Source organism: Scyliorhinus torazame, chromosome 12 (genome assembly GCF_047496885.1).
Source record: "Scyliorhinus torazame isolate Kashiwa2021f chromosome 12, sScyTor2.1, whole genome shotgun sequence".
Taxonomy (NCBI): Eukaryota; Metazoa; Chordata; class Chondrichthyes; order Carcharhiniformes; family Scyliorhinidae; genus Scyliorhinus; species Scyliorhinus torazame.
Genome location: NC_092718.1, coordinates 228,419,045 through 228,440,453, shown reverse-complemented (window position 1 = coordinate 228,440,453; position 21,409 = coordinate 228,419,045). Strand labels below are relative to the sequence as shown.

General features: G+C 49.1%; 1 protein-coding gene across 10 annotated transcripts in view; it reads right to left on the bottom strand.

Annotated features, from left to right (window-relative positions):
* The window catches only part of ncor1 (nuclear receptor corepressor 1), a 458,529-nt gene that overhangs the window by 149,588 nt on the left and 287,532 nt on the right, over nt 1-21,409 (bottom strand). For 9 of the 10 annotated variants that reach the window (XM_072470035.1, XM_072470042.1, XM_072470044.1 and 6 more), the window contains 3 exons: nt 18,698-18,802; nt 17,430-17,530; nt 3,475-3,646 (listed from right to left, as the gene is read on the bottom strand). In XM_072470035.1, the coding sequence (XP_072326136.1) occupies nt 3,475-3,646; nt 17,430-17,530; nt 18,698-18,802 (378 nt within the window). The remainder of the gene's footprint in view (nt 1-3,474; nt 3,647-17,429; nt 17,531-18,697; nt 18,803-21,409) is intronic. The other variant, XM_072470041.1, reaches the window with a different exon arrangement.

The window sequence follows — 21,409 nt, the reverse complement described above, 5'->3', positions numbered from 1 at the left end:
TTACCATTAGCCAAATATTCCGCATTCCTGTTATTCCTTCCAAAGTGAATCACCTCACACTTCTCTACATTAAACTCCATTTGCCACCTCTCAGCCCAGCTCTGCAGCTTATCTATATCCCTCTGTAACCTGCTACATCCTTCCACACTATCGACAACACCACCGACTTTAGTATCGTCTGCAAATTTACTCACCCACCCTTCTGCGCCTTCCTCTAGGTCATTGATAAAAATGACAAACAGCAACGGCCCCAGAACAGATCCTTGTGGTACTCCACTTGTGACTGTACTCCATTCTGAACATTTCCCATCAACCACCACCCTCTGTCTTCTTTCAGCTAGCCAATTCCTGATCCACATCTCTAAATCACCCTCAATCCCCAGCCTCCGTATTTTTTGCAATAGCCTACCGTGGGGAACCTTATCAAACGCTTTGCTGAAATCCATATACACCACATCAACTGCTCTACCCTCGTCTACCTGTTCAGTCACCTTCTCAAAGAACTCAATAAGGTTTGTGAGGCATGACCTACCCTTCACAAAGCCATGCTGACTATCCCTGATCATATTATTCCTATCTAGATGATTATAAATCTTGTCCCTTATAATCCCCTCCAAGACTTTACCCACTACAGACGTGAGGCTCACCGGTCTATAGTTGCTGGGGTTGTCTCTGCTCCCCTTTTTGAACAAAGGGACCACATTTGCTGTCCTCCAGTCCTCTGGCACTATTCCTGTAGCCAATGATGACATAAAAATCAAAGCCAAAGGTCCAGCAATCTCTTCCCTGGCCTCCCATAGAATCCTAGGATAAATCCCATCAGGTCCCGGGGACTTATCTATTTTCAGCCTGTCCAGAATTGCCAACACCTCTTCCCTACGTACCTCAATGCCATCTATTCTATTAGCCTGGGGCTCAGCATTCTCCTCCACAACATTATCTTTTTCCTGAGTGAATACTGACGAAAAATATTCATTTAGTATCTCGCCTATCTCTTCAGACTCCACACACAATTTCCCATCCCTGTCCTTGACTGGTCCTACTCTTTCCCTAGTCATTCGCTTATTCCTGACATACCTATAGAAAGCTTTTGGGTTTTCCTTGATCCTTCCTGCCAAATACTTCTCATGTCCCCTCCTTGCTCGTCTTAGCTCTCTCTTTAGATCCTTCCTCGCTACCTTGTAACTATCCATCGCCCCAACCGAAACTTCACACTTCATCTTCACATAGGCCTTCTTCTTCCTCTTAACAAGAGATTCCACTTCCTTGGTAAACCACGGTTCCCTCGCTCGACGCCTTCCTCCCTGTCTGACCGGTACATACTTATCAAGAACACGCAGTAGCTGATCCTTGAACAAGCCCCACTTATCCAGTGTGCCCAACACTTGCAGCCTACTTCTCCACCTTATCCCCCCCAAGTCACGTCTAATGGCATCATAATTGCCCTTCCCCCAGCTATAACTCTTGCCCTGCGGTGTATACTTATCCCTTTCCATCATTAACGTAAACGTCACCGAATTGTGGTCACTGTCCCCAAAGTGCTCTCCTACCTCCAAATCCAACACCTGGCCTGGTTCATTACCCAAAACCAAATCCAACGTGGCCTCGCCTCTTGTTGGCCTGTCAACATATTGTTTCAGGAAACCCTCCTGCACACACTGTACAAAAAACGACCCATCTATTGTACTCGAACTATATATTTTCCAGTCAATATTTGGAAAGTTAAAGTCTCCCATAATAACTACCCTGTTACTTTCGCTCATATCCAGAATCATCTTCGCCATCCTTTCCTCTACATCCCTAGAACTATTAGGAGGCCTATAAAAAACTCCCAACAGGGTGACCTCTCCTTTCCTGTTTCTAACTTCAGCCAATACTACCTCGGAAGAAGAGTCCCCATCTAGCATCCTCTCCGCCACCGTAATACTGCTCTTGACTAGCAGCGCCACACCTCCCCCTCTTTTGCCTCCTTCTCTGAGCTTACTAAAACACCTAAACCCCGGAACCTGCAACATCCATTCCTGTCCCTGCTCTATCCATGTCTCCGAAATGGCCACAACATCGAAGTCCCAGGTACCAACCCACGCTGCCAGTTCCCCTACCTTGTTTCGTATACTCCTGGCATTGAAGTAGACACACTTCAAACCACCTACCTGAACGCTGGCCCCCTCCTGCGACGTCAAATCTGTGCTCCTGACCTCTATACTCTCATCCTCCCTTACCCTAAAACTACAATCCAGGTTCCCATGCCCCTGCTGCATTAGTTTAAACCCCCCCAAAGAGCACTAACAAATCTCCCCCCCAGGATATTTGTGCCCCTCAGGTTCAGATGTAGACCATCCTGTCTGTAGAGGTCCCACCTTCCCCAGAAAGAGCCCCAGTTATCCAAAAATCTGAAACCCTCCCGCCTGCACCATCCCTGTAGCCACGTGTTTAAATGCTCTCTCTCCCTATTCCTCATCTCACTATCACGTGGCACGGGCAACAACCCAGAGATAACAACTCTGTTTGTTCTAGTTCTGAGCTTCCATCCTAGCTCCCTGAAAGCCTGCCTGACATCCTTGTCCCCTTTCCTACCTATGTCGTTGGTGCCAATGTGGACCACGACTTGGGGCTGTTCCCCCTCCCCCCTAAGGACCCGGAAAACACGATCCGAGACATCACGTACCCTTGCACCTGGGAGGCAACATACCAAACGTGACTCTCTCACGCTCCCACAAAATCTCCTATCTGTGCCCCTGACTATAGAGTCCCCAATTACTAATGCTCTGCTCCTCTCCCCCCTTCCCTTCTGAGCAACAGGGACAGACTCCGTGCCAGAGGCCCGTACCCCATGGCTTACCCCTGGTAAGTCCCCCCCCCCACAAGTATCCAAAGCGGTATACTTGTTTCTCAGGGGAACGACCGCAGGGGATCCCTGCACTGACTGCTTTTTCCCAGTCCCTCTTACAGTTACCCACCTATCTCCAATCTTTGGTGTAACTAATTCCCTGAAGCTGCTATCTATGACCCCTTCTGCCTCCCGAATGATCCGAAGTTCTTCCAACTCCAGCTCCAGTTCCCTAACTCGGTCTTGGAGGAGCTGGAGATGGCAGCACTTCCTGCAGGTAAAATCAGCAGGGACACTAACTGCATCCCTCACCTCAAACATCCTGCAGGAGGAACATTGCACTCCCTTCCCTGCCATTCCTCTAACTTTCTACCAAGATCTGGCTAACAACTTCTTCGTGTTCTAATGAAAGATCATGGACCTGAAACATTAACTCTTATTTCTCACTCCACAGATACTGCCAGACACATTGACGATTTTCAAACTTCACATTCAACCCATCTCATTTCCATTTGATGTTTCACATGCACAGAAGAATGTGACTCGAAGGATTGAGTGTGGGGGAAGAGTTTGGAGGACATCAATACATCTTACAAACTTTTACATGAGTTTCAATATGAGATATTAAGAAATAAAGAACTTACTATCATATGAGAGTATATGACCACTCTTACTTTCGTAGATGACGTGGCCTTTTGATATTGCCTCTTCCCGGGTCTGCTCGGGGCTGCCTGATTCCTCAGTGGGTAGTTTGCTGATTGCTCCTTTCAATAATGTGTCTGCAACAAGGCCTTGTTGTGACAGGCCTGGAGTGCCCTGCAAACAAAATACAGGTTCATTGTATTCCCATTCAAAGATGAGCAGGTTTGGTGGATTGGCCAAGTTAAATTGCTGCATTCAATCAAATAGTCTCCTTATGCGCTGTAGGAATTCTTTGATTATAACTTTCTATCCTCTGAATTTCAATTCTCAGTTTCTTTCAGCACCCCAAGCCTTCATGCTGTTCTCCTGCAGACTCCGCTCATGTCTAGTGAATGTTACAGGGTGAGTGCAGCTCATTTCAAAATCTGCCAGGGAGGCAGACAAATCCAGGGTATGCTTTTCCAATCACGATAAGGAATGCACTGGGAGCAGCACAAAATGTCCATCCCTGCAATGCAATGTTCCAGCCATGGCTCCGGCAATGAGCAAAGTTTATCCGTAAGACCATAGACATAGGAGCAGAATTAGGCCATTCGGGCCATCGCATTTGCTCTGCCATTCCATCTTCCTGACATGTTCCTCATCCCATTCTCCTGCCTTCTCTCCAGAATCCCTGATCCCCATATTAATCAGGGATAAGAAAGGAGCAAGAATATCATTTGACAGAAACCTATCGAAGGTCCCGTTACAGTATGGCAATGCCACAGTGAACTGACATTTCTTTGTCTGGTGCCAGCTCACAGATTACCAGCTAATTGAATCTGATTTTACTATGCGTCCCGAGTTGAATTTGTCCTCATGGGGTGGATTCTTCACCCACTGCCGGTCCGACTGGGATTCCCACTGGGAGCCTCGGGCGCGACCCACGCCGCCCCGCGCTAGGACGCACAGCAAGCATTTAAATAAACGTTAATGTCATTAACGCGCTTGAAGCCCACGTCTCCACCTCCCATTATGGTCTGACCCCACAGTGGGAAATCCACCGGGCTGGCACAAGTTACGAATGTGATGGAATACTCTCCACTTGCCTGGATGAGCGCAGCTCCAACAACTCAAGGAGCTCGACACCATCCAGGACAAAGCAACTGCTTGATTGCTCCCCCTTCCACAAACATTCATTCCTTCCTCCACCGACGCACAGTGGCAGCCGTGTATATCATCTACAAGATGCTCTGCAGGAACTCACCAAGATTCCTAAGGCAGCACCTTCCAAATCCACGACCACTACCACTAGAAGGACAAGAGCAGCAGATACCTGGGAACCCCACCACCTGGAGGTTCCCCTCCAAGTCACTCACCACCCTGACTTGGAAATACTGGCCCAGCCAGGGAAGCCCACATCCAGTAAATTAAAAAAAAATTGATAACCTCATAATGAAGGCACCTCTAGGTAGTAGTGATTAAATGATTGAATTTTACATTCAGTTTGATGGAGAGAAGTGTAGCCACCTGAGTTGGCCACTTCCCGACTTAAAATGGAGAACCGCAAAGGCTGAAGGGAAATTCAGCCAACACAGGCAAAGACTAGCAAATACAGAAATCATGTATATTGAAACCTGTAAGGAACCAGACAGCACTGAAACCAACAGCCATCTGCATAGTAATGAGCGATTCCAGGGCACAATGGCAACAGTTAAGGTGAATAAAGCCAAGCCAGACTCCTCGGCGCCAGCAGGAGCCAAGACAAAGGAAGGCCAACGGACATTTAGGGACTGCCCAGTGATCAGGGAACAGCTCCAGCATTGGAGAAATCGATCCAAGTAGTCCAATCACTTGGAACCAGGTACGGGGTCCGACCCGAAGGGCGCGAAGCCCCTGGGGACTATAAAGTAAAGGCCCCAAGTTCAAATCGTCCTTCTTTGGCAGGGTCACTCAGCAACTTGAACCAACCCTTGACAGTGACCTGTCTTGTTGCCTCCAAGCAAGTAAGTCTCAAGTCAACACTCGCTACAAGATAGGCGCTCCTAGCTACCAGTCCATACCAGCTTTTGAATCCCGCAGACTCAGGACCTGAACGAAAGGCCATTTGTTCCCCTGACCTGGTGGGCCAGTCCGAAGCTAAGTATAGGCCTGTTAGTTATAGAAATAGCCTAGAAAGTAGAGTTTATGCATGAGTAGTGATTTACTGTGTATAATAAATGTGCTTTGATTTGAATCTTACTAATTGGTGTGCTGAGTTATTGATCATTACTTGAACCTCATGGCGGTATCATAAAGATACCTGGCGACTCTGGAGCAAAGGTTAAACAAACAGAGCAAATTATGATTTAAGAGCCAACCAAAAGTTAGCAACATAAGAAATCGTGAAAGACGAGTATTTTAAAGTTAAATAAGGGCAATTATGAGGACATTAAAGTGGAGCCAGCTAAAGTGAACTGGCAAATATGATTAAGGGATACATCAACAGGGATTCAGTGGCAGACACTTAAAGAGCAAAGAAAAGTACAGCACAGGAACAGGCCCTTCGGCCCTCCAAGCCAGTGCCGATCATGATGTCCTAACTAAAAAAAAAACCTTCTGCCTTACTCGGTGCGTATCCCTCTATTTATTCCCTATTCACGTATCCATCCAGATGCCTCTTAAATGTTGCTAATGTATCTGCTTCCACCACAACCTCTGGCAGCGCATTCCAGGCACCCACCACTCTCTGTGTGAAAAACTTACCCCGCCCATCTCCCTTAACCTTTCCCCCTCTCACCGTGAACCTGTGCCCTGTGTAATTGACACTTCCACCCTTGGAAAAGCCTCTGACTATCCACCCTGTCTATGCCCCTCATAATTTTGTAGGCCTCTATCAGGTCTCCCCTCAGCCTCTTGTCTTTCCAGTGAAAACAACCCTAGTTTATTCAACCTTTCCTCATAGCCAACACGCTTGAGACCAGGCAACATCCTGGTGAACCTTCTTTGCACTCTCGCCAAAGCTTCCACATCCTTCTGTTAATGGGGTGACCAAAATTGCAAGCAATGCTCCAAATGCAGCCGAGCCGAGGTTTTATACAGCTGCAACATGATTTTCCAACTCCTATACTCTATGCCCCAGCTGATGAAGGCAAGCATGCCATACGCCTTCTTAATCACCTTGGACACCTGTGTTGCCACTTTTAGGGAACTGTGGACCAGATCCTCTTTCTGTTAATGTTCCTAAGGGCTCTGCCATTTACAGTATAATTCATACCTAGATTTGATCCTCCAATATGCATCACCTCGCATTTGTCCGGATTAAACTCCATCTGCCATTTCTGTGCCCAAGTCTCCAATATATCTATATCCTGTTGTATCCTCTGACAATCCTCGGCACTATCAGCAACTCCGCCAATCATCGTGTCATCCACAAACTTACGAATCAGACCACCCACATTTTCCTCCAGATCATTTATATATACTACAAACAACAGAGGTCCGAGAACTGATCCCTGTGGAACACCACTAGTTACAGATCTTCATTCAGAAAAACACCCTTCCATCGCTACACTCTGTCTTCTATAACCAAGTTAGTTCTGTATCCATCCAGCCAGCCCCCCCCCCCCCCGAATCCCATGTGATTTTAGTTTTTGTATCAGTCTGCCATAATAATATTATAATAATCTTTATTAGTGTCACAAGTAGGCTTACGTTAACACTGCAATTAGGTCACTGTGAAAATCCCCTAGTTGCCACATTCCGGCACCTGTTTAGGTACACTGAGGGAGAATTCAAAATGTCCAATTCACCTGGGACCTTGTCAAACCCCATTACTAAAGTCCATATAAACTACATCCACAGCCCTTCCCTCATCAATTTTCTTTGTCACCTCTTAAAAAAAAAACTCAGTCATGTTGGTGAGACATTACCTTCCCCGTACAAAACCATGCTGCCTGTCACTAACTAGTCCATTTTCCTCCAAATGTGCAAAAATCCTGTCCCTCAGTATCTTTTCCAAAAGCTTCCTCACCACTGACGTTAGGCTCACTGGCCTATAATTTGCTGGATTATTGCTGCTTCCTTTCTTAAACAAGGAGACAACATTGGCTATTCTCCAGTCCTCTGGAACCTCGCCTGTGGTCAAAGAGAACGTGAAGATATCTGTTAAGGCCCCAGCTATTTCTCTCCTTGCCTCCCGCAGTAACCTGAGATAGATCCCATCCAGCCCCCGGGGACTTGTCTATCTTAATGCAATTTAGGATATTCAACACTTCCTGCTTTGATATATTGATGTTCTCAAGAGCGTTCACACACCTATCCCTGACCTCAACATCCGTCATGTCCTTCTCCCTGGTGAATACTCTAAGGATTTCACCTACTTCCTGTGGTTCCACGCATAACTTTCCTCCATTGTCCTTGAGTGGGCCTACTCTTTCTCTTGCTACCCTCTCGCTCCTAATGTATGCATAAAAAACCTTGGTATTCTCCTTGACCATGTTTGGTAAAGACATTTCATGGCCCCCTTTTGCCCTCCGATTCCCACGTTTAAGTTCCTTCCTACTTTCACTGTACTCCTCAAGGGCTTCATCAGTTTTTAGATGCCGAGACCTATTGTATGCTTCCTTTTTCCTTTTGACGAAGCTTACAATTTCCCTCGTCATCCATGGTTCCCGAATCCCGCTATTTCTATCCTTCATTTTTGCAGGGTCATGCCTGTCCTGCAATTCAATCAACTGACCTTTAAAAGCCTCCCACATGCCTGACGTCGATTTGCCCTCAAATAGCTGCTCCAAATCCACATTCCCCAGTAGTTGTCTAATTTGGATGTAATTGGCCGTCACCCAATTGCACAGAATACACAGAATAGACACATCCCAATGAGAGAGGAAAATGCCATCACCTATAGTTAACTAAAAAAGTTCAACTATATGTGCAAATATATGTTTTTTCTTTAAATTTAATACCAAGATGAATGGCAGGTCAGATGATTGGAAAGAATATGAAGAATGACAAAAAATATTCACAAGGAAGGAAAAATTAAGAGTACGAAAGAAAGCTAGCCAGTAATAAGATCATGAGACATAGGAGCAGAATTAGGCCACTCGGCCCATCGAGTCTGCTCCGCCATTCAATCATGGCTGATATTTTCTCATCCCCATTCTCCTGCCTTCTCCCCATAACCCCTGATCCCTTTATTAATCAAGAACCTATCTATCTCCGTCTTAAAGACACTCAGTGATTTGGCCTCCACAGCCTTCTGCGGCAAATTCAGATTCACTACCCTCTGGCTGAAAAAATTCCTCCTCATCTCTGTTTTAAAGGATCGTCCCTTTAGTCTGAGATGGTGCCTCTGGTTCTAGTTTTTCTTACAGGTGGAAAGATCCTCTCCATGTCCACTCTACCCAGGCCTCGTAGTATCCTGTAAGTTTCAATAAGATCCCCCTCTAATATTAAGATGGACAACCAGAGTTCAATAGATATTTAAGGAAGAAAAGAGTTAAAAAAGTGAGCGTTAATCCTATAGAAAGTGCATCTGAGGAATAGGCAACGTAAAGTAGAGTTATGGTGCGTGAATTCAACAGATATTTTTCATCTGTCTTCACTGTAGAGGACACAAGTGCATCCCAGAAACAGCTGTAAATCAAAAATGGAAGGATGGGGTCACCAGGGAAGGGGTATTGAGCAAATTGTTGGGTCTGCGGGTTGATATAACCCCTGGCGCAGGGAATCCCTGGGAGAGTACCAATATTCCCAGTGTGGGGGCTTCCTGGGAGAGTACCAATATTCCCAGTGTGGGGGCTTCCTGGGAGAGTACCAATATTCCCAGTGTGGGGGCTTCCTGGGAGAGTACCAATATTCCCAGTGTGGGGGCTTCCTGGGAGAGTACCAATATTCCCAGTGTGGGGGCTTCCTGGGAGAGTACCAATATTCCCAGTGTGGGGGCTTCCTGGGAGAGTACCAATATTCCCAGTGTGGGGGCTTCCTGGGAGAGTACCGGTACTCACGGGGGTGTATTAATATTCATGAGTGGAGAGGGTTTCCCTGGGAGAGCATTGATACCACAGGGGCGTATTAATATTCGCGAGTGGGACTTCCGGGTGCGGCTATGCAGAGCTAGGTCGCATATTCGGCAGCTCCCGCTTGGAACGGACTTTTGGGCTCTTTTACAGGGCCCCCACGGCATTTGTTTGACATTTCCCGGTGTGGGAAGAAGACTGTAACATTCCCCTGACAGTGTCCCCCCCAGGAATGTTATGTCTTTTGGTTACCAGACCCGACAGAAACAGTAAAAGATTTGTCTGTAACTGCAGGGGAAAGAGGAGCCTCTTCCAGCATGCAGGCGGGGGAAGGGCAAGCTTAAAGCTGCAAGCTGACTTGAGGGCCTCTAATAAAGGTGAATTCTAGCAGCAGAGGGAACAACTGTGAAGATATCTACCAAGGCCATTGAAGAAGTGGGGACGAGGCTTCTGGTGGCGGCCGTGGAGGAGTAGGTCGCGCATTCGGCAGCTCCTGTCTGGAACTTACTCTCAGACCTTTTTCAGGAGTTTTCACAGACTTTTTGCGGCAGATTGGTGAAGCGAACACTGCCAAAAGGATTCCCTCTCGAGACTTCCGGTTGCGGCTATGCGGAGCTAAGTCGCACATTCGGCGGCTCCCGCAAAAACGGACTTTTGGGCTCTTTTCAGGGCTCCCAAGGGCACTTTTTCAACGTTTCCCGGTGTGGGAAGGAGTTAATAATAGCTCCCCGTCAGTATATGGCTTTAACTTGGAGCGGGGCGACAAAAAAGGTGGTGGTGGAACAGAAGGGAAGGAGGGAGGGAAGGACAAAATGGCGGCGGGCGGAGACCAGGCAGCATGGAGGCAGTGGGCGGAGGAGCAACAAGAGGGTATCCAGCGCTGCCTCAGAGAGATTAAAACGGACCTGCTAGAGCCGATGAAGGCTTCTATTGATAAGCTGCTGGAGACACAGCCGGCCCAGGGGGTGGCAATCCGAGAGGCTCGACAAAAGATCTCTGACAATGAGGACGAGATCTTAGGCCTGGCGGTAAAGGTGGAGGCGCACGAGGCGCTCCACAAGAAATGGCAGGAGCGGTTCGAGGAGATGGAGAATCGGTCGAGGCGGAAGAATCTGCGGATTCTGGGCCTCCCGGAGGGGCTGGAGGGGCCGGACGTGGGGGCCTATGTGGTCACCATGTTGAACTCGCTGATGGGAGCGGGGTCCTTCCAGGGGCCCCTGGAGCTGGAAGGGGCCCATAGAGTGTTGGCGAGGAGGCCCACGACTAATGAGCCTCTGCGGGCGGTGCAGGTGCGGTTCCATCGGTTCGTCGATCGGGAGTGTGTGCTCAGGTGGGCCAAGAAGGAGAGGAGCAGCAGGTGGGAGAACGTGGAGGTTCGGATATATCAGGACTGGAGTGCGGAGGTGGCGAAGAGGAGGGCCGGGTACAGTCGAGCGAAGGCGCCTTTGCGCTGTTTTGGTTGGTGGCGGAGCCTGGTAGGTGGAGAGCGCGGGCTTTTTTCCCGCGCCGAAGACTGGGGGGGGGGGGGGGGGGGCGGGGAAGCGAGGATTGTTTCCCGCGCTTAGAAGGGAGGGGGGAGGGGGAGAGCCTGTCGATGGGGAGCGGGAGAGGAGGGTGTGCCACACAATGGGAGGAGTCGAAGGGGAGGCGGGAGTGGCCGGGGTCAGCAGGAGTCAGCTGACTTGCGGAAGTGCAATGGGGGGAGTAAACCAGCTAGGATGGGTCCTAGCCGGGGGGGAGGGGTAAATCGAGTTGCTGCTACTAAGGTCAAGGAGGAGCTGGAGCGAGTGGGGGGGGGGGGTCGAGACGGGGGTATGCCGCTGTGGGGAACGGGCCGGGTGTGGGGTGCGGGCGCGTGGCTGGCCGAGGAGGGGTCATGGCTAGTCGGCGGGGGAGGGGGGCGGGTAGCCCCCTGATCTGGCTGATAACCTGGAATGTAAGGGGACTGAATGGGCCGGTTAAGCGGGCCCGCGTGTTCGCGCACCTGAAGGGGCTTAAGGCGGATGTGGTTATGCTCCAGGAGACACACCTGAAGGTGGCAGACCAGGTAAGACTGAGGAAAGGGTGGGTAGGTCAGGTGTTTCACTCGGGGTTAGATGCCAAAAATCGAGGGGTGGCGATCTATGTGGGAAAGAAGGTGTTATTCGAGGCGTCGAGCATTGTGGCAGATAATGGCGGTAGGTACATAATGGTAAGTGGTAAGTTGTAGGGATAGAGGGTGGTACTGGTCAATGTGTATGCTCCGAACTGGGACGATGCGGGTTTTATGCGACGTATGTTGGGTCGGATCCCAGACTTGGAAGTGGGGGGCCTGACAATGGGGGGAGACTTTAACACGGTGTTGGATCCTGTACTGGATCACTCCAGGTCTAGGACGGGTAGGAAGCCGGCGGCGGCTAGAGTGTTGAGGGGATTTATGGACCAAATGGGAGGGGTGGACCCTTGGAGATTTGCAAGGCCGGGGGCTAGGGAATTTTCATTCTTCTCACATGTCCATAAGGCTTATTCTCAAATCGACTTTTTCATTTTGAGTAGGGCGCTGATAGCGAGAGTAGAGGATACCGAGTATTCGGCAATAGCCATTTCGGACCACGCCCCGCATTGGGTGGATTTGGAGATGGGGGAGGAGAGGGACCAGCGCCCGCTGTGGCGCTTGGAGGTGGGGCTGTTGGCGGACGAGGAGGTGAGCGAGCGGGTCCGAGGAAGTATAGAGAGGTACTTGGAGACCAACGACAATGGGGAGGTCCGAGTGGGGATGGTATGGGAGGCACTGAAGGCAGTGGTGAGGGGAGAGCTGATCTCCATTAAGGCCCACAAGGAGCAGAGGGAGCGGGGGAGAGGGAGAGGCTGGTGGGGGAGATGGTGAGGGTAGACAGGAGGTATGCGGAAGAGCCTGAGGAAGGATTGTTGAGGAAGAGGTGCAGCCTCCAGGCCGAATTCGACCTGGTGACCACCAGGAAGGCGGAGGTGCAGTGGAGGAAGGCCCAGGGGGCGGTCTACGAGTATGGGGAAAAGGCAAGCCGGATGCTGGCGCATCAGCTTCGGAAGCGGGACGCAGCTAGGGAGATCGGGGGAGTTAAGGACAGGGGAGGGAGCGTGGTGCAGAGTGGGGTTGGCATCAATGGGGTCTTCAGGGACTTCTACGAGGAATTGTACCGATCTGAGCCCCCACGGGAGGAGGGAGGAATGGGCCGTTTCCTGGACCAATTGAGGTTTCCAAAGGTGGAAGAGGGACTGGTGGCGGGACTGGGGGCCCCGATTGGGCTGGAGGAGCTGATCAAAGGGATAGGAAGCATGCAGGCGGGGAAGGCACCGGGGCCGGACGGTTTCCTGGTTGAATTCTATAAAAAATATATGGACCTATTGGGCCCGCTGTGAGTTAGGACCTTTAATGAGGCAAGGGAGGGGGGGGCTTTACCCCCGACGATGTCCCGGGCACTGATCTCCTTGATCCTGAAGCGGGACAAGGATCCCCTGCAATGTGGGTCTTACAGACCGATTTCCTTGCTAAATGTAGATGCCAAGGTGCTGGCGAAGGTCTTAGCCACGAGGATTGAGGATTGTGTGCCGCAGATCATCCATGAAGACCAGACGGGGTTTGTGAAGGGGAGACTGTTGAACGCGGATGTGCGGAGGCTTTTGAACGTTATCATGAATCCGGCGAGGGAGGGGGAGGCGGAGATAGTGGTGGCGATGGACACTGAGAAAGCCTTCGATAGGGTAGAGTGGGGGTACCTGTGGGAGGTGCTGAAGAGGTTCAGGTTTGGGGAGGGGTTTGTCAGGTGGGTTAGGCTGTTGTATGAGGTCCCAATGGCGAGTGTGGCCACAAATAGGAGGAGGTCAGAGTACTTTTGGTTGCACCGAGGGACGAGACAGGGGTGTCCCCTGTCCCCCCCTGCTCTTCGCACTGGCGATTGAACCCCTGGCTATGGCCTTGAGAGAGTTGAGGAACTGGAGGGGGTTGGCGCGGGGTGGGGAGGAACATAGGGTGTCGCTTTATGCGGGCGACCTGCTGCTGTATGTGGCGGACCCGGTGGGAGGAATGCCAGAGGTAATGAGGATTCTTAGGGAATTCGGGGACTTTTTGGGGTACAAGCTCAATATGGGGAAGAGCGAGCTAGTTCAGCTAGGGGACCAGGAGAGGGGGATTGGCGAGCTCCCACTAAAAAGGGCGGAGAGGAGCTTCAGATATTTGGGGGTCCAGGTGGCCAGGAGCTGGGGGGCCCTGCATCGGCTTAACTTTACAAGGCTGGTGGAGCAAATGGAGGAGGAGTTCAAGAGGTGGGACGCGTTGCCGCTGTCCTTGGCGGGTAGGGTGCAGTCAATCAAATTGACGGTGATCCCAAGGTTTTTGTTCCTGTTCCAGTGCCTCCCCGTGTTTATCCCGAAGGCTTTTTTCAGGCGGGTTAACATGAGTATAATGGGGTTTGTGTGGGCGCGAGGGACTCCGAGGGTGAGAAGGGTGTTCCTGGAGCGGAGTAGAGATAGGGGGGAGGTGGGGGGCTGGCGCTGCCCAACCTCTGTGGGTACTACTGGGCCGCCAATGCGACGATGGTGCTCAAGTGGGTGATGGAGGGGGAGGGGGCTGAATGGAAGAGGCTGGAGACGGCGTCCTGTGTGGGTACGAGTCTGGGGGCGCTGGCAACGGCGCCGCTGCCGCTCCCTCCGAGGAGGTATACCACGAGCCCGGTGGTGGTGGCGGCCCTCAAAATTTGGGGGCAGTGGAGGCGGCATAGGGGGGAAGTTGGGGCCTCGGCGTGGACCCAATTACGGGGGAACCACCGGTTCGCCCCAGGGAGAACAGGTGGAGGGTTTTCGGGGTGGCACAGGGCAGGGATACGAAAGTTGGGGGACCTGTTTGTGGACGGGAAGTTCGCGAGCTTGGGTGAGCTGGAGGAGAAGTACGGGCTCCCCCCGGGGAACACCTTCAGGTACTTACAGGTAAGGGCGTTTGCCAGACGGCAGGTGGTGGAATTCCCGCGGCTACTGCCACACACAGTACAGGACAGGGTGCTCTTGGGGGGCTGGGTGGGAGTGCGGAAGATCTCGGAAACTTACCAGGTGATGCAGGAGGAGGAGGAGGCCTCGGTGATGGAGTTGAAAGGTAAGTGGGAGGAGGAGTTGGGAGAGGAGATCGAAGAGGGGACGTGGGCAGAAGACCTAGTGAGGGTGAATTCTTCCTCTTCGTGCGCGAGGCTCAGCCTCATACAGTTTAAGGTGCTGCACAGGGCACACATGACCGGGACAAGGATGAGCCAGTTCTTTGGGGGTGAGGACAGGTGTGTTAGGTGCTCAGGGAGCCCAGCAAATCACACCCATATGTTCTGGGCATGCCAAGCGCTGGAGGAATTTTGGAAGGGCGTAGCGAGGACGGTGTCGAGGGTGGTAGGATCCAGGGTCAGACCGGGCTAGGGGCTCGCAATATTTGGGGTGGCAGAGGAGCCGGGAGTGCAGGAGTCGAAAGAGGCCGGAATTCTGGCCTTTGCGTCCCTGGTAGCCCGGCGAAGGATTCTCCTTCAGTGGAAAGATACAAGGTTCCCAAGCGTGGAATCCTGGATCAGCGATATGGCAGGGTTCATTAAATTGGAAAGGGTGAAATTCGCCTTGAGAGGGTCGGTACAAGGGTTCTTTCGGCGGTGGCAACCGTTCTTAGACTTTCTGGCAGAACGATAGACATTGGTCAATGGCAGCAGCAGCTCGGGGGGTGGGGGGGGGGTTACTTTATTTTTGTTTACGTTATTTACACCGGAGGGTCTGTATACACCTGTTGTGTTAAGTCGGGGTGTTAATGTTAATTTATTATTTAGGTACGGGGGGGGGGGGTTTGGGGGGGTTGCTTTTTTAGATTGTGTTTTGTACTTAACCTTGTTGGGTTCTTTTTTCTTTCTCATTTTGTTATTGATATTTTATGAAAACCTTTAATAAAAATTATTTTTAAAAAAAAATATTCACGGGTGGAGAGGGTTTCCCTGGGAGAGTATTGATACCACAGGGGTGTATTAATATTCACGAGTGGGGAGGGTTTCCCTGGGAGAATATTGATACCACAGGGGTGAATTAATATTCACGAGTGGGGAGGGTTTCCCTGGGAGAGTATTGATACCACAGGGGTGTAATAATATTCACGAGTGGGGAGGGTTTCCCTGGGAGAGTATTGATACCACAGGGGTGTATTAATATTCGCGAGTGGAGAGGGTTTTCCTGGGAGAGTATTGATACCATAGGGGTGTATTAATATTCGCGAGTAGAGAGGGTTTCCCTGAGAGAGTATTGATACCACAGGGGTGTATTAATATTCGCGAGTAGAGAGGGTTTTCCTGGGAGAGTATTGATACCACAGGGGTGTATTAATATTCGCGAGTAGAGAGGGTTTCCCTGAGAGAGTATTGATACCACAGGGGTGTATTAATATTCGCGAGTAGAGAGGGTTTCCCTGGGAGAGCATTGATACCACAGGGGTGTATTAATATTCGCGAGTGGAGAGGGTTTCCCTGGGAGAGTATTGATACCATAGGGGTGTATTAATATTCGCGAGTAGAGAGGGTTTCCCTGGGAGAGCATTGATACCACAGGGATGTATTAATATTCACGAGTGGGGAGGGTTTCCTTGGGAGAATATTGATACCACAGGGGTGTATTAATATTCACGAGTGGGGAGGGTTTCCCTGGGAGAATATTGATACCACAAGGGTGTATTAATATTCACGAGTGGGGAGGGTTTCACTGGGAGAGTATTGATACCACATGGGTGTATTAATATTCACGAGTGGGGAGGGTTTCCCTGGGAGAGCATTGATACCACAGGGGTGTATTAATATTCGCGAGTGGAGAGGGTTTCCCTGGGAGAGTATTGATACCACAGGGGTGTATTAATATTCGCGAGTAGAGAGGGTTTCCCTGGAAGAGTATTGATACCACAGGGGTGTATTAATATTCACGAGTGGGGAGGGTTTCCCTGGGAGAATATTGATACCACAGGGGTGTATTAATATTCACGAGTGGGGAGGGTTTCCCTGGGAGAGTATTGATACCACAGGGAATATTCACGAGTGAGAAGGGTTTCCCTGGGAGAATATTGATACCACAGGGATGTATTAATATTCACGAGTGGAGAGGGTTTCCCAGGGAGGGTATTGGTATTCACGAGTGGGGAGGGTTTCCCTGGGAGAGTATTGATACCACAGGGGTGTATTAATATTCACGAGTGGGGAGGTTTTCCCTGGGAGAGTATTGATACCACAGGGGTGTATTAATATTCGCGAGTGGAGAGGGTTTCCCTGGGAGAGTATTGATACCACAAGGGTGTATTAATATTCACGAGTGGGGAGGTTTTCCCTGGGAGAGTATTGATACCACAGGGGTGTATTAATATTCGCGAGTGGAGAGGGTTTCCGTGGGAGAGTATTGATACCACAGGGGTGTATTAATATTCACGAGTAGGGAGGGTTTCCCTGAGAGAGTATTGATACCACAGGGGTGTATTAATATTCGCGAGTGGAGAGGGTTTCCCTGGGAGAGTATTGATACCACAGGGGTGTATTAATATTCACGAGTAGGGAGGGTTTCCCTGGGAGAGTATTGATACCACAGGGGTGTATTAATATTCGCGAGTGGAGAGGGTTTCCCTGGGAGAGTATTAATACCACAGGTGTGTATTAATATTTACGAGTGGGGAGGGTTTCCCTGGGAGAGTTTCCCTGGGAGAGTATTGATACCACAGGGGTGTATTAATATTCGCGAGTGGCGAGGGTTTCCCTGGGGGATTAATGATACCACAGGGTCTCTGGGAGAATCAATACTTGCAGCAGATTTACCTCAAAAGAAAATGTTCAAACCACGGAGCCGTAAACAGTGAAATCTGATCTGACAGGCACACGAATGAGGTCAGATGTCAGTGCAGTGCATAAACCTCATGCACAGTGTTACTTGTAGTTTCAGCCCCTTTAAGTAGTAGATATTGAGGAGTCAAAGGTAGATACCTGAGTAATGGAACCTCGATACGAAGGTGGTTCTGCAGAAACCTTGCTTACTGGGCTGCTACGTGTTAGACCAGCTTCCTGCATATTTGCCATCGGACCACCTATGGGAAGAAGAGTAACAAAATGAGTCTCTCCTCACCTGGAGTTACTGCACTGTATAAATGGGCTATTTCAGTCAAACTATGATTCAAAGTGCTTCGCAGCACAGTGCAGCGCTGTTAAGTGTGTTTTAGAAATGCTTTGTTAAGCACCCAAGAGGAATACAATTTAAAAAGTAACATCAGCTGTTTACTCACAGGCTCCATGACCTGGTGAGTACAGCCACATTTAAAAGTCAGTGAATCACAGGACTGCAGCAACAAGCGCTGGCCATTCCGCCTGTCATCTCTGTGCTGACTTTCTGAAAGAGATGTGCTTAGTTCCACATCTCCACTTGTTCTTCATAATCCTGAATAATCTTCCAGTGCCTGTCAAAATCCCTTTTAAAATGATTTAATATTCGCTCATTAATGCCACAGGGCAGCAAAACATGCAATTAACTGACAGTTTTGGTGGACACAATTTTTAGCAGGATTCACGATTCAATATATTTACTTTGTAGCCCATTGGATAGTGGATAATGATCTCAAATTAACCCAACACGAGGCTTGCATGAGGCAAGCTACCTACGCACATGAGCATTTATTATCACCATTATAAAAAATGCAGCTATTGCCATCCTGACAGAGAATTCAAAAGCAAGTTTAAGCTCTGGCACCCTCTCCTGATACTGCAGCAAGTTTTGAACGAACACATCCCTAATACCAATTGTCCTCTGACTCCCAGCATCACCGTGACAATCTTATGGCAGCACTGTAATTTGAAACAGAAGACGAAACACGTTTTTGCTACTGCGTCACACACAGGGACCTCCCAGATATGATGTCACACAGTTACAGTTTCACACAAATAATCCTGTTTTTCCTTAAATATCGGTTTTAAACATGAACTTGTAATCAACGCAAGGTGAAGATCAACCTAGGGCAGTTTCTTTGTTTCTTCCTTCTGAGTCTGAACCATCAGGCAGAGCATTGATGTGAACTAGAGAAATGCAGACTAAATTGCAGATGCAAATACAGCTAGAGTAAAATCCGGTCAGTGTAAGTGTCTCCACACATTTCAGTTACAATTCCTGACTTGCTGCACGCCCCATGTTGCCACTGCTCCTATTGGAAAGTTGCTGCGTTCTCAGAAACAGGGATTTTGAAATCTCTTAATTTTCCTCTTACCTCTGACCACGTTTGTCTCATACGCAGCCCTGCAGAGCAGACCCTCCGGCTGTGGATTCTGGCTTCTGGGAGAGAGCTCCTCTTGTTTAATGTACGGTAATGGACCTGGAACATCAAAAACAAAGCTTATTATAAACACACAAACTGGTGGGTCACATGTCATCTGAGCTCTATTTAAGAAAGGGGCTTCGGTGAGCTTTGTGTACAAGCAGTGGGAAAGAACACTTCCTGAGTGAGACACATTCAGTATCGGGAATTGGAAACAGTCGGAATTCAGTGCAGAGTGGGAAGAGATGCTTTTTGCCTTGTGGGAATGCAATAGTTATAGGAGATTCAGTTGTGGGGGGAAAAGATGTGAGTTTCTGTGGCCACAAACGCGACTCCAGGATGGTATGTGCCTCCCTGGTGCAGGGATCACGGATGTCTCGGAGCAGTTGCAGGACACTCTGGAGGGGGAGAGTGAACAGCCAGTGGTCGTGGTACACAGTGGTACAAACAACACAGGTAAGAAAAATGGAATGAGGTTCTAAAAGCAGAATATAGGGAGTTAGGAAGAAAGTTGAGAAGTCGGACCTCAAAGGTAGTGATCTCAGGATTACTATCAGTGCTACTCAGAATAGAAATAGCAGGAAGTATCAGATAAATACGTGGCTGAAAAGATGGTGTCAGGGGGAGGGTTTCAGATTCCTGGGGCATTGGGACCAATTCTGGGGGAGGTGGGACCTGTACAAACAGAACGGAATAGACCTGAGCACGACCGGGACTGATGTCCTGGGGAGGGTTTAAACTAATATGGCAGGGGGATGGGAACCTATGCAAGGAGTAAGAGGACGGGAATCAAGGACAAAAACAAAAGACAGAAAGGGGAATAAGAAAAATGATAGGCAGAAAAGTCAAGGGCCAGATTCAAACAGGGCCACAGGGAAAAATACTGGGAGCGAGACAAGTAATGTTAAAAATACAAGCTTAAAGACTTTGTGCGCTAACACGCGAAACATGTGCAATGAAACGAATGAACGAATCATGCAAACGGATGCAAACAGGTACGATATAATGGGGATTACAGAGGTAAGGTTGCAGGGTGACCAGGGATGGGAACTGAACATTCAGGGGTATTCAGTATTTAGGAAGGACAGACAAAAAGTTGCATTGCTAGTTCAAGAGGAAATTAACACAACTGTGAGGGAGGATATTAGCTCTGACAATGTGGAATCTGTGTGGGTCGAGCTGAGAAACAGCAAGGGCAAAAAACATTAGGGTGTTGTATATAGATCCCCAAACTGCAGTGATATTGTTGGGAGTGGCATTAAACAGGAAATGAGAGATGCATGTGAAAAAGGAACATCTGTATTTATGGGTGATTTTAATCTGCATATAGATTGTGCAAATCAAATTAGTCACAATACTATAGAGGAGGAATTCCTGGAGTTTTCTGGACCAATACGTCGAGTAATCAGCGAGAGAACAGGCCATCCGAGACTGGGTAGTGTGAAATGAGAATGGAATCATTGACAATCTGGTTGTGCGAGATCCCTTAGGGATGAGTGACTATAATATGATAGAATTTTTCATCAAGAGTGACGAGGATCCTGAATCTTAATAAAGGACACTACAATGATATGAGGTGTGAGTTGGCTATGATAGATTGGGGAATGTTACTTAAAGGGATGACAGTGGATAGACAATGACAAACATTCAAGGAGCACATGGGGGAACTGCAAAATCTGTTTATTCCTGTCTGGCACAAAGTAATATGGGAAAGGTGGTAAAACCATGGCTTACAAGGGAAATTAGAGATAGTATTCGATCCATGGAGGAAGCATTTGGAGTGGCCAAGAAAAACAGCAGGTCTGAGGATTGGGAACAGCTTAGAATTCAGCAAAGGAGGACCAAGGAATTGATTTAAAAAAAGGAAAAATAGAGTACGAGAGTAAGCTTGCAGGGAACATAGAAACTGACTGTAAAAGTTTTGTTAGGCATGTGAAGAGAAAAAGACTGGTGAAGAGAAATAGGTCCCTTATAGTCAGAAACAGGAATTTAAAACAATTTTTTTTTTACGGGATGTGGGCGTCGCTGGTTAGGCCAGCGATTTATTGTCCATCCCTGGTTGCCCTTCAGAAGGCGGTGGTGAGCTGCCTTTTTGAACCGCTGCAGTCCCTGAGGTGCAGGCACATCCACTGAACTGTTAGAGAGGAAATTCCATGATTTTGTCCCAGCAACAATGAAGGAACGGTGATATATTTCCAAATCAGGGTGGTGGGTGACTTGGAGGGGAACCTCCAGGTGGTGGGGTTCCCAGGTATCTGCTGCTCTTGTCCTTCTCGTGGGTTTGGAAGGTGCTGTCTGAGGAACCTTGGTGAGTTACTGCAGAGCATCTTGTAGATGGTACACACGGCTGTCACTGTTCGTCAGTGGTGGAGGGTTTGAATGTTTGTGGGACAAAGAAATGGCTGAGCAACTAAATACATACTTGGGTTCTGTCTTCACAAATGAGGACACAAATAACATACCAGAGGCAGGAATTGAAGGAGATCAACATTACGAAGAACAAAGAACAGTACAGCCCAGGAACAGGCCCTTCGGCCCTCCAAGCCCGCGCTGACCATGCTGCCCGTCTAAACTAAAATCTTCTACACTTCCTGGGGTCCGTATCCCTCTATTCCCATCCTATTCATGTATTTGTCAAGGTGCCCCTTAAACGTCACTATTGTC